This window comes from Haplochromis burtoni, unplaced genomic scaffold (genome assembly GCF_018398535.1).
Source record: "Haplochromis burtoni strain Fernald_Lab_line unplaced genomic scaffold, NCSU_Asbu1 Contig_60, whole genome shotgun sequence".
NCBI lineage: Eukaryota > Metazoa > Chordata > Actinopteri > Cichliformes > Cichlidae > Haplochromis > Haplochromis burtoni.
In genome coordinates this window covers 46,462-60,539 of record NW_024582421.1, presented here as the reverse complement: position 1 = coordinate 60,539, position 14,078 = coordinate 46,462, and the positions used below count along the sequence as shown (strand labels likewise).

At 40.9% G+C, this 14,078-nt stretch overlaps 1 protein-coding gene across 3 annotated transcripts in view; it reads left to right on the top strand.

The window, feature by feature from the left end:
• Positions 1-13,671, top strand: part of nphp4 (nephronophthisis 4) — a gene marked incomplete in the record, with an annotated part of 192,717 nt that extends 179,046 nt beyond the window's left edge. For all 3 annotated transcript variants that reach the window (XM_042221036.1, XM_042221035.1, XM_042221037.1), the window contains 5 exon segments: positions 270-355; positions 1,844-2,015; positions 4,377-4,556; positions 7,107-7,250; positions 10,271-13,671. In XM_042221036.1, coding sequence (XP_042076970.1) covers positions 270-355; positions 1,844-2,015; positions 4,377-4,556; positions 7,107-7,250; positions 10,271-10,411 — 723 coding nt within the window.
• Between the last annotated feature and the right edge of the window lie 407 nt (positions 13,672-14,078).

The window sequence follows — 14,078 nt, the reverse complement described above, 5'->3', positions numbered from 1 at the left end:
CATCATCAGCCAGTTCTGTTTGAAGGATTGGATTCAACATAAAGTGTAATTCTTTGAGCTTCCTTCTGACATGTTTGTCTCTTTTTTACAAAACGTAATCAGGACAGAACTCTAGCTCATTTTTGATAGATTACAAGCTCTTTTGATAGAAGAAAAGGCTTGCCCTTGTGTCGTGCCTTTACACTATTGTAGTGCCAATGTGGGGTCTTTTTTATTTTTGCCTTTTTTTCCCCTCTACTCTTCCACCTTTTATCTGTTTCTATCTGTAGGCACCAGGAGAGCCTCAAGATGTGTACTTGAAAGTGCCAGGGAGTCCCAGTCCACACATAAAAATGTTCTTTGTAATGGTTTTCACGTATGTATTATTTACTGGCCAGACACACACACACACGCACAGAGCTTAGCCTGAAGAAGCATTCATCTTTGCAATAATTAAATTGTTCATGCAGGCTTGAATCAATTAACTAATCAGACTGAGGTTTCATGCTCTGGCTGCCTGCAGTTCCACAGTCCATCGTCCAGTTTGCCTAATCTCCATCAGGATTATGCACACCTTGTTTTTAATGTGATATACAAATACTTGTTTTCTATTAAATATCAGAGAGCTGTCGTTTAACTCTGAGGACATGAATATAAAAGCATTTTGCCTCGTTTCACATGATTTCATTGTTTTCCTCATTTTCCTCTGTCACTTAGTGGAAATGATGGATTGCATCATGCATATGCTCATTCACATGCACTCTTTCACACAATATACAATCCTAACCACAGATATGTGCATAGCACTACTAATGGTACTAATGGTTATGTTTAGAACAGGAGTGTCAAACATAAGGACCAGGGGCCAGAATTGGCTCAGCAAAGACTCCAATCTGATCCTCTGGACAGCTTTGGAAAATTTTTCCAGCTGATAAAGACAACCCTTTCAGCCGTGCATAAAGTAATATACAGTATAAACAATTAAATGGCAGAAATGAAACATTATATTTTTGGTTCATTGAGAAAACATTAGCTACCAGAACCTGCACTTTGTTGTCTTATGATAAGATATCTCAGGGATTAAATGTGTAGTTAAACGTCTTTTTGCTGACACAAAGGCTCATTCGTCCGGCCCACTTAAGATCAAAGTAGGCCGTGTGTGGCCCTCGATGTAAGATTAGTTTGACATCTGTGGTTTAGAATCTTTATATTACAACGTGCTTCCATCAAGAAGAGCACATACTGTATAGCTAATTTATTTTACTAATAAAATATATTGCAGAAGACACATTGCTTCTTCATTTCATGTCTAATACTGTCCTCTAATACTGCAGTATAAACCAGTCCCAAGTGCTGTAACACAGTCATTTGGCCCCCTTGCATTAGTGGTTGAGCATTCTTTAATTTTTCACCCAAGTGTCGAGCAGCCAACCCGATTACCAGCAAATTACACACAAATACATTTGTGAATTTGATCTGGATTTGATTTCTAACATTTAAAAAAAATATCTGACGATATCACTGTGAAAATATTTTAGCTTCAACCCTCCAGATGACGTGTTTGCCCTCAAAACCCCATATCACTTGAATCCTATTCCAAATAACCACAAACGCTTTATGAGAGCTGTTGTCTCAGAGCAGACCTGAGTAGGTGACTGCATCGCCTCCCACTCTGAGTCAGCTAGGGCCACTGAGACTGAATTCCTTTCATCTCAGCAGTGTGAGGATGATGTTGATGGCTCTGCTTATTAAAATGCTAGCACAGCCGTAGATCAGCCCTCCTCATCTCTTACCCCGTGCTGCACCGGCTGCATCTCCAGGGGGCCTTAGTTTAATTGTTCTTGATGATGTTTTTCCTCTGTAGTGATAAGTGGATGGCAGCGCCCTCCCAGATCTGGCAGATTTACGTGCACTTCCTGGAGCGTGTGGACGTCAGCTGTGTGACTGGCCAGCGGAGCTGTCAGTCACTCGTTCTGAGGGGAACGCAGGCTATCCGTAAGGTCAAGTGTTTCTCATCACACCCCGGCGAGATTCAGGTACGATTGTCACTAAACGCACTATTTTGAAATAGTAAACAATGTGCACATGTTCTCTGCAGCGTGGGATTCAGGCCTCTATCAAGATTTAAAGATTCATCAAAACTAAAATCAACTCACATGTCTTCTAGTGAAGTCATTATTTTATTAACCTGAGATTTAAAAAAAAAAAAAAAAGTGAAGAAAAATGTTTTAAAGTGGGCTTTTTATGCTCATTTCACACTGCATATTTTTATTCTTAGATTCTACTAAAGCACCTTTGAATGATTCACTCCTCAAAAGACTTTGTATTTACTCTATACCTGGCCTTGGTGCAACCCCTGTGTTCATTTTCTCTCTGAAACAAGCTGTTTTAGCTCCCATCCCCTTTAGTTTAAGTCGCCTTTCTTCTGATTGGCTGTCCGTTACAAAAAAAATAATGTAGTAACAACACATTTAAAAAAAAAAAAAAAAGCAGGTCGGTAAAGCTGCTTTGTGCCACTTGGATCCACTTGTCTAATAGACATAGCCAAACTGACCCTCTTCTGTAGCTCAGATCTTGTGTGCATCACAACCATTGCAGTAGAAAATTGTTGCTTTGTGGCAGATGTGTGAAGTGAAAGAAAAATAACATGTATTTTTGCTTTTTTGGATGACAGCTGCCCTTTAAGTGCTGGAGCATCGTGCTCCTGCTGATGTTGTTCTGACTCTCTGTTAGTCAACTGGATTTTGGATGAGGTCTTGCTTCCCTTTGGCTTTATGTGGGTCCCTTTAGGATCCTGTTGCACTTAATGTTTAAAATTAATTTTTGCACATTGGGCTCATTTAGTTCCATCGGTCCGGTTTTGGTTTTAGACCCACGAAGACCTCTAGTGGAGAGCTCCGTTCAATTCTTTATGAGTCCCAGGAATCTAGTTATTTAATCCAGCGTTCATAGCACTTCAGCTGAATATATAATTCTTGTTTTGAGTCAAGTTGAAAAGAGATCAAGAGCATGCAACCAGCAGTAGTAGTCTGAGGTGATGAACTATGCGTTACACCCTCTCTACCACCCGTACACATTCCCTGTCCTGTCACTCTCTGTTTCCCCCGCCACTTAACATTAGCTTGTGGTTCAGAGACTGGAGCAGCATCTTAGTCATCAAGGGTGCTTGGGTCTGGATGCATTTTTTATATGTGAAAGTGGCATGTTCGAACTAAAATTAGGCTTTTGCTGTATTGTGTTCTTTTTCAATTGGACAAAATCCGACTGATGCAGACGACACTCAACATACAGGACAAAAAAAATGCATAAATCTCACTTATCTAAAAAAAATGTTGAGGGATTTATTCTTGACAAATTATCTTTTTATCGTGAGCAATTTTGAAGTTGCTCATCTAAAGTGATTTAATGCAAATTGTTCTCTTAGCAGCAAAAGGAAAAAAAATGGAAGCAATTCCTTCCCTTATAATACCTCCAGTTTAAGATTTGAATCATTGTCAAGAACATGCAAATGCAGATTGACAGCATAATAGGTCTTTTTATGGGGTTTCATTTCATTTTATTAGGTTCCCTCGTTACTTCCTGTCTTCATGCCAGATCATGTCGGGACCCAGTTTGATACAATTTGAAAAAAATTAGCAGTGGCTTTTATGCACTCTGAACATGTGAAAATATGCTCCAGGAGTGTCACATTGCCCTCTATTTTTAATAGATTGTTTCTTATTCATAACTGAGTACAAGAGTAGAGGGAGCATGACAATACTTCTTCCTCAGAGTTGGAATAAAAGGGCATTTTATAAGCATTCATGGAGAAAAAAAGAGAAGTGATAGACTGTCACAACCACCACGGGTGCATACAGTATGACCCAAACATGTTTTACCTTTAGAAATAGGGTACTGGCTGAAAAAGCGACAGATGTATTTTTTAAAGATTTCGGCGTACGCATGAGCAGCTGCTTTGATCTGACTCGCGGCAGGTTAGCTCACAGTGGAATGCATTGGAGGAGTTCTATAAAGCAGGATAAAGCTCAGCGTCAGTGAATAGCTTTGCTTTTCTCAACAGATTGAAAAGGAGCTGCACAGTAAATCTCATTCCCACATTCTTATTTCTGTCACTTTCCTGCCTCTACTTCTCTCATTTCATTGTCTGCCTCCCCCCTTTTTTTATTGAACCTCATTCACCCTTTCTCTCACCCACTCTCCTTTAATCTGCACACTTCCTTTACCTTCCTCTGACTCTGTTAAGCATCTTTTCCATTAATTCTGTCCCTCTTCCATTTCTTATTAAATGTATCTCTTCTCTTTGAACACTGTCACATTCTTTTTGTCACTTGGTCGACACATTTCTCAGTCCACTTGCCAAACCCAATAAACTTTAATGGCCTTTGCCTTCTTTTTAGGTGGACCCAGCGGGTGTGTTTGTTTTGCCTCCTGCAGCAGTGCAGGAGCTCCAGCTGAAGGTGCAGCCATGGCAGGCTGGCAGCCGCTTTCTGTACGTGAACGCGGTAGATGTGGAGCAGCAGCGGCTGGTCACCGCGTGGCTGCTCTGTCTCAATGTTCACCGTCCTGTGCTGTCCAAGGTAGGACCCTAAAAAAATCTTGTGTTTTTATCGTTTCCTCATATGGGTATCGGCCTTTGTGTTGCCCTTCTGACAGAGTGGCCATCATTATCCAGTGGGGCACATTTGGCAACCCGGGTTTTTACCCTTTTCTTCACTGTGTCAGCAGCAGCAGCAGCAGCAGAACAGTGTGTTAAATACAGTTCCAGGTGTCTGTTTGAAAGCCAAACACTACAGCACGAAAGCGTCAGATTTGCAGACCTGCTCATCACACCGCTCTGCTGCAAATGTGGTTGATGTGTTAATTAAAGGTCTCCCTTGAACTTGAGCGCTCCCCCTCCCAGTCATTAAAGGACAATGTTTTAATCATTTTTGCACTGCTGTTGGTTAAATAACAAAATGCATTTCTCTGAAAAAAGCACTAGCTAAAGCTAGAAGCTTGATTCTGCTTAAAGGTAACATGCTAACCCTTCCCAGGCACCTACAGGAGCTCAGTCATTCATCTTTTTCGAAAAGCAGGACAGTGTCTACCAAGCAGCTAGCTGCCTAGCTTGGTAACTTGTACGGCAATAATCTACCACAATATCAATACAATAAAAGTGTTTGTGCCCCCTAGTTTTGTCTCACCAGTGTTGTAGAGTATATTTCATTATCAACCTTTTTGGGATTTGGGATTTTCCAACTCTTTGGACTCTCCGCTCTGTACTCGTAACATTAGCATTGTAAGCACTGTGCACATTTAGTCAATGACCTAAATTTGCCTTTCAAATGTGTTCCTTATGCAACAGTGTTGTGTTAATAAACTGCATTATGGTTGCCTCTCATTTTATCATCACTTTGTGAAGCTCTAGTGATTTAAAAGGGAACCCCCAATTTTACATAACACTGGGAGTAATACTGCCTGTGCAGAAAGAAGATTACCAGCTATCATCTGCAGCTTTCCAGCAGGGGTAACCATTACTAACCTAACACACCACAATCTACCAACAAACTGGCTTTGGCTTTGAAGGATTCTGGACATGCGTTTGAAGGATATCAGTGTATGAAATAAAAAAAATATTTAAGAAGAAGACAGAAGATTTGACATCATGATTTCATTTTTATAGTACTTGTATTTGTAACAGATTCAATACTTGAATCATCCGCGTACTTCCCAAGGCCAGCTCAACATTCCCAATCCCTTTATAAAGAGCAGCAGACCAGTGCTTAGATCCAATTGTCTTTAATAATGCTCTTCTCTGCCTTTCTCAATCAAATGTCTAATCAATTGACTGTGTACCTAACTGGCTGACTGGATTATGCTTTATGCATTATAGGTAAAGTACTAAATTCTTCTTTTGCCTGTTGTGTACAGAACATATTTCTTATGCACTACACAGCAGAAATATACATTTAATCAAATGAAATCAATTTAAGTTGATCAAATATCCACTTCTCCTAAAATGCTAAACAATCAAGTGATTGACAACAATCACATTTTCTCTGACAACAAAACAAAGAAAATGTAATGCTTAAAGGGTATTGCAGTGGTTATTTATCATCTCACATTACATAAAGTTATCTTGCTTTAAGTCAGGGATTGCCAAACATTACTTTAAAACCATGAAATAAGCATCTGAAGCCAGTCTTGGCCATAGGATGGCTGTATGTCTTCCCTGTGTGGTGACCTATCTAGGTTGGATTCCCAGCTGTCAAAGAGTGAGAGGCAAGGCACAACCTGGACTGGTTGCCAGTCTATTGCAGGGCTAACACAGAGAGACAGACTCACGTTTACACTTATAGCCAATTTAGAATTGACAGTTAAGCTAATGAGCATGACCTGTGGGTGGAAGCTGGGGTACATGGAGAGGACCCATGTAGGCACGGATAAAACATGAAAATTCGGCATAGAAAGCCACCAGACAGTTGTTGAATTCAAATCCATGATCTTCTTGCTGTCAGGTGTATGCCAACCACTGTAGGAAAGTATTTCTTTCAGTGGACATCCCTTTACAGATGCTCATTAGTGGTAGTGGTAGTGTAGTGGTTAACACATTTGCATTAAATGCAAAAGATCCCTGGTTTGAGATTGGCAGGAACACAAACCCAGCTTTAAGGGGTCATAGGCTAGCGTACTCTTAGTGCCAGTACCAAGACTGGATAAAAGTGAGGGAAGCACCAGGTGTAAAATCTGTGCCAAATGAAACATGCGGATCCATCCACTGTGGCCGCTGTACAAATGCTCATTACACCAGTTCACAGGCAGCCAGCTTATCCTGCCAGCTTTGTACCATTACTTTGAAGTATCAAATCACATTCAGATCACACATACAAACTGTTCAAGTTCATTTACTCTTGCAGTTTCACTGTAGGCAGCCATGGGCTTCCTTTTGTTGGATACTTCATCAAATCATCTGGTGCACTTGGATGAATCCTGCAGTTTTCTCAGCTCTTGTTTTCAGACATTTCAATCCCTCCCTCATTCCTCTGTGCCAAAGAAGGTTTGATGCTATAACACGTGTGTGTGTGTGTGTGTGTGTGTGTGTGTGTGTGTGTGTGTGTGTGTGTGTGTGTGTGTGTGTGTATTTGCAGGCTTTTGAAGTATGCGTTCCAGTTGGCGGTGGACGTGGCAGTTCCAGAAAAATCACCTACACCAATCCGTACACCAGCAGCCGTACATTCCTGCTTCGCTCTGACCATCCAGATCTGCTCCAGTTCAAAGAGGATAAATTCCAGGTAAAATGAGACTGGAGGCCATCCACTTCTCTTACCCCCATTAAGAGTAAAATCAATACTTTAATTAGTGACTAGAAGGAAAGAACCCTCCTCCTTAACAAAAGCTGCTCAGATAGTTTTGTTTCACGGAGTAATGGTACATATGTTGCTATGATGGTGTAACTGATGTCAATAACATTAGCTTTAACCAGCGGTGCTACTGACCACGTATAATCTGACACACTTTGACTAAAACGAAACTCTTTTTGACAGATTTTAGAAAAAAACTAGGCTAAAGTGCTTCCTGTGTGTCTAAGCAGTTAAGTCTTCTGACATTCTGATGGAGATTTCATCTACAACCGATATGATGGAGCTGCCGTGTAGGAGGCAAGCGGTTAGATATTATTGTACTGGATCTTTTTCCCCAAGTTTCTTCTGGTATCAGGCCCTGTCATCAGCTTTCATGCCCTCCCAGTCAAAATCATAAATGGGTTATGGCATAACAACGCTACTGTTTTGACCAAAAGGCTTATTGTAGAAAATATGAGTGTATGAGTCGTGAATATACAAAGCAATACTGTTGACTTTCTTGTCATCCTGACAGGTGAGTACAAGACATCAATAATTTCTAGTCTTTTATGTTGACTGCTCATTCCTCCGTAAATGGCTTTCTTGTCGGGTTTCAGAACTGAATGCAAAGAATATTACAAAGTCATTAGTGCTGCTGTTTTATTATTGTGCGGTCAGCCTCAGTGTCTCTAAAAGCTGATTTGCTCACATTCAGACATGAAACACTGCTGTCATTGCCTTTAATTTAGTGAGGTGTGATAAAATGCTAAAACAAATGAGAAACTATCATTTTAAATTAAGAAATAAATGAATGAGAGGCGAGGGGAGCCTGTTTTCACATAAACTATTAAAGAGTCTCATTGTTGTTGGCCAGAAGACACTGCATCAATTAGACAGGGAGGGTGAGCCAAGTGAAAAACAGCCCATTGTTTTTTCCATCTTGTCAGTGAAGCTCCAGGTGTCTTATAAAGAATTTACCATGCCTGTGGCATTAGGCAAATGTGGAGACACTTTTCTCTTTTTTGACATAACTACCTCACCGTGATAAAACCAGCTGTCAGGAGGAAAGGCGAAGCAGAGATCAATACTGCCATGCTTGTGGGAAAGATTACAGCATAAATCCCTTAAATTGACCCATATTTCTGTTGTTGGCTATTACAGAGAGTAGAAGGAAATATTTCTGGTCAATCTACAGTAGTGAGAAAGTAACAAAAAAAACACCTGTTAAAGATCTACCTCACTGTGATGCCTGAACAGAAAAACAATCACAACATACAAATAAAAAATTCTAATACTAGACTTTCCACAGAGGCAGTCAGGAGGTTAGAACAACTGGTGCTTCCTCATTTAATAATTGTGTTTTAGACATGCCTGAAAAGGAGATGCCCACAGCGATGGTAAGCATTAAAACAGTGTGGATAACCATTTGCTCCATATATGGGTCATTTTTGTCCTGAGAAATGTTTTCATTTTTGAGTCAGATCAGTAAAATACCTTCAAATCTAACTGAAATACACTCTGTTTATTGTCTAATTACTGCATGGAAGAAGGAAACTAATTGGATACTGAAATGAGGTCACCGTAGTCACAAAACATGCGATTAAACACTTAGATGCATATTTCCATGTGAAAGAACCAGAGCTCACTATTTTTGCATGGCAGTTGTATTTAATTTGTTAAGTAGGTTCTCTGTATATCTTAGGAGGTAAGGGAACAATCAATACAGAACAGTATCACAATATTGTGCATTGCAACGTTGTATTGATACACAGATACCAAATAAACTGTAATAAAGAAGTTAAAACATAAAAAACAGCTGAACAACTACTGGTGTCTAAATGTTGCCTAGAGCCTAAGATTAATCACAAGGCGATACCTGGGTCACCTGATAGGAGGTGATCTTTCTGCAAACAGTGGCAGTCTGACCTGGGCTGGCTGCAGTCACTCTCAGAGAGATTGTTGAAGGTTTGCAAATAATTGCCGTCTCATTTATAAATGCTCAGGTTTCCAAACATGTTGCCATCAGTCTGAATTGAGGGGATTCATTTCAACTGGCTGCCAGCTGGTAATAATCTTGGTTATATTCATACAGAACGGTTGCTGACGTAATAAGTAAATAGAATTATGTTAAATGTGAATTTCTGTCTATGTAGACAGCAACAGATATGTGATTTTCAACAATTTCTTACAACTATTTGTTGTACTATCAGTAACTCACAATATATATTATTGCAGTATATTGCAATAATATTGTATTGTGAGTGAAGTATTGTGATAATATTGTATTGTGATATGTCACCTTTGGTATATATTGGTTTCAGTTTTTTAAATGTGTTGTAGGATACGTATTTTTTCACTCTGAGGCATTGTCTTCATCTCAGAAGTATGAGTGGGGGTTTTCATTCAGAAGTCTGGCTCTGTCACCGTGGCTACATGAGCACAGTGAAGTATATATGGTTAATCTAGTGTAAATGATCTAGTCTAGAAAAAGGGAATCACAGCTATAACTGGTTTACAGCTCTAATAATGTTAACAGGTAACATCAGACAGTGTTATTGATCCCTGTCAGGAAAGTCATTTAACCCATCCTAAGCATTAGGAGCAGCAGGCGGCCACAGCGTAGCACCTGGGGACCAGCGGCTAGTTAAACCCAGAGCCATGGTCCAGGGCACACCGATGGAATTAACAGCATGTTTTTGATCGTGGGAGAAACCAGAGCAAGCACAGGAAGCCATGTTAGTTGCTGTGAGGCAACAGTGCTAACCACTGAGACACCGTGCTGCCAAATCAGTCTCAGTGACTGCCATTTATTCGGGGTTTTTATCTTGGGGCAGATCTTTGTGAACAATGTAGTTCAAAACAAAAATGATTGATTTATTATTAAACGTGTGAATGGGCAGACAGGTCAGCTTTAATAAGAAAAAAAAGATAAAGATCTAAATAAAATTATGTGTTATTTTTACTATGTTCAGATTGGAGGGGGAGAGAGTTACACCATCGGACTGCGGTTTGCCACGAGCCAGAGTCCCGGATCAGTGGACATCCTGGTCTACGTGAACAACCTGGAGGAGAAGACGGAGGAGACGTTCTGTGTGAAAGTAAACTATTCATGAAGTGAAAGTTGTTTGAAAAAACAAGTAGAAGCTTCAGTGGAAATGTTGACTGTGCTGTACTTTGTAATATACTTTAAGAGTGTGAAAGAAACTGAAACTTTCCTGGCTCTTTTGTCATTTTGTATTAGATTATTCTTCAAGAAAATAAAACTTTGCAACACTGAGTGTTTTTCAGTCTTCTCATACAAACTTGTTTATTCTGGACTGCATGACCAAGAAGTCTGAATGAAATTTGTTACGATAAAATGAGGTCACGTTGCAGGAATCAAACATGTTGAATAGAATTGCCAGCTTCCTTTCTAAACAAAACAAAACAAAACTGACTAGAAAAGTTTTATTTGATAAATTATGCACTAAATTTAAAAGTACTGGGAGCTATAAACTGGGTGCAAAGCAGCCTGAAAAGTAGTAAATGATGTTGTAAATTTGCTTTGTTTCATAATCAGCAAAGTAATGCATGCAATCTGCAATTAAGGTGTCAAGGTTGATTCCCACTGGTGAGCTGTCCTCATCCAAAAAGCCTGGCAAATGCCTGTCAGTTCAACCCCAGCCATCCAAAGGTGGGCCGAGGGTGAAAGCAATAACATTTTATCGACTTTAATTACCCAGCAAACCCACTTGAATGCCACTTGATGGCCGAGTTTTAATCTAAGACAAGCCGGGGGTCTGCGCTCCTCGTCCCCTCACCTCCCAAACAACTTCTCCTCATCACTGGCATTATTAGAAACAGCGCCGTAATGAAGTATGATTTTCCAGCGAGGCGCACATCTCTTCACATCGCCCTCATTAACACCAGCACCCTTTTAAACCCTTCATGCTCTCCCTCCTGCTTGTTCTGCCATGTCTCTCTCTATTGGAGGTGCTGAGAGGGAGAGAGAGAGAGAGAGAGGAGGACCGGAGACGGAGAGAAGGCTGTGCATATTGTGTTATGTAACAGAGTTACACAATCCCTCCACCCTCTGCACCCCCCTCCATACTTCCTTCATCCTTGCTTTCTCTCTCATTAGAATGCAGGCTGCAAAGTAAGCCTCACCAGCGCGGCAAAGCCTAATAAAACGAAGATAGCAGCCAAGCCTAGTGCACTTCATCTTTACCTTCTCAAAGCAAAAAAAAAACAAAAACCCAAAAACATCCTTTGTGTATTATGCATTTCATGTTAATATGGTCACAGCTTACAAATATACACATTTAAGGCTGTGTAACCACCGACACGGATGGGTTCCTATATTTAATTAAAGTTTGCCTTAATACAAAAGCTAAATGCCATACGGACGAGGTGCTGGCTGGTGCACACGTTCCTCCTGTTTCATGCTGAAATTTTGAGAGACTAGAAATTGAGTCCATTCTGTGTCGATGCATTCAAAAGTTCATCTGAGGCTAACGTGCGACCGGCCGTCTGATCTGCCCCATAAATGAACCACTGACTTAATCAGAAATTATTTAATCTGATTTTATTCAACATAACATCTGATTTTTCCTCAAAAAGAAAACAAAAAAACGTGCCAATTTTGTTTTATTTTGCTCTAACCAATCAGTGGATTCCTTCCACATGCACAGCTGCACACCATCCCATGTAGAGGCTTTAAAACCCAACCCTATCCCTTAAATGGCGAGGCAAGTGACTTCAGTTTTCCATTCACTGCCCTCACAGCGGGTGTCTGTTGGTGAGCTGTCCCACGTGTCTCTGCCTGTGCGTGGAAAAGATTTCCTCCTCCCATCCATCCTAATCTGGCACAAAATAGTGCATAGCATCTCCGATAGGAATGGGGTGGTGTTTTCTGTTTGTGTGAAAGTGTGGAAAAGAAAAAAACAAAACCCTTCCCTCTGTTCGTTTTAATACCTGGATCCTGCTTGGTGCAGCAGGCCCTTCGGTGTGAGCTGCATGGCTGTTCTCTGAGCGTGGGGCAGAGCTGCACTGACACCTTATTAGTGGTGCCAGTCCAGTTGTTGTCAGTTCCTCCTGAAGGAGCACAGACACCCGCCACAACAACTCACACTGTCTGCTCACCTTGTTAGTGTGGTTAGACGGGTCCTGTCTTGCTGCCCGAAGTCAAGGCTGCCTTGATGGTTTGCTGGGTGGAAGCGTGCCCATTGTTGCCCTGATTTAGGAAAAAAGGGTGGGGAGAAAAAAGCAGGCCTACCTGCTGGTGCATGTCTCTGTGTTAGTGTGGTCTTTTGTGAATGTGTGCGTGTGTAGGTGCCTGGCCTGAGCCAAGTAAGTGGGTGCATGTCTGTGAAAGCATACAGCGACGCAGGTATCAAAGAGCTTTGTAACTGAAGGAATATGCAACCTAGCAACAAGCCCTCCTCCTCATGTACACCGCTGGTTTGGATCGGCACTCGTGCAGCGGCGAGAAGAGTTTGTTATTATTACTGCGGTTCACTTGAAACGGAAAACACACACATTACAGCAAAGGAGCTAATGACGGTTTTTCCCTACTGGGGGAAAAAAAAGAAATACTGCAATAAAGAAAATTCAAAGATTCACTTCTTCCCACACCTGGATGAACGATGCCACGGCAGTTTTTTGGTTTTTTGTAGCTGTGAAAGGCAAAACGTCTGCTGTGGCATCACTGATTGGGGTGTGGCTCGAACTGCACGAATTTTGAAGCTTTCAAGCAGCAGGCTTGAAGTGCTTTTGACATGGGGATTTATGTAAACAGTCGAGGTTCTTTAATAAACATGAAATTGTGACATGAGGTGCAAGAAGGAGCTCTTAATGAACTGAAATTCAATTACCTCATTACTCGTCTCAGCAGGACCCTCCCTCAGCCATGACTGCTGAGCACAGAGGGAACATGATTTTCTGAGGGAGCAGACGCTGTTCCTGCCACTGCAAACCTGGATCTGTCCAAATTCAAGACAGTTCTCAGTAGATGGCAGCCTTACACATACAGCTCAGTTGTTTTGCCATTCTTCCTTTCCTCTGAGGCTTTAGTGAATTCAAGAGCTTGTATAAGACTCCCCCCATTCTGATATCATGAAACACAAATAAACCAGCATGTATAACCTTTTAGTTATTTAAAAAAAAAAAATAGATCAATCACGTTTATTCTCTTTACTTATCTGTGTGAAACCTTTACAATCAGTCCATCGAATTTCATATAGAGATAGGTCAGAATTGACTTACCAGAGAGTTAATCAATAGGGGAGAACTTCCTTGCAATGGGTGCCATTAACCTGATAGTCCAGAATGAATATGGACTTTAACGGGTTTCATAAAAGGTCATTTCCCTCACTTTTTTAGTAGAATGAAGAATAAAGAATAGAGAACCTTGAACGGGTTACAACTAGAGATGGACCTATCCGATATTAGGTATCGGTCCGATACTGACGTAAATTACTGGATCGGATATCAGAGAGAAATAAAAAATGTAATCCGATCCATTAAATTAAAAAAAAAAGCACCTCACAAAACTTGCGACATGGCGTAACTCGGCTCATAACCGTAGCATGTAGGAGCAGTGTGCTCACGTGATAGAGCGGCGGTGTGTATTTGTGCTACCAAACCAGCATTTCATCTCCGATGAAGTTATCCCAGAGAGAAGTAAAGCAAGTGTGTAAGTTCATCTCTGAATGTTTGTAAAGCATTCCTGCGTTAAGCTTAACAACCGATATATGGAGCGACTGCCTCTTCTTGCTGCTACTTCAATCATGAAACTGATCA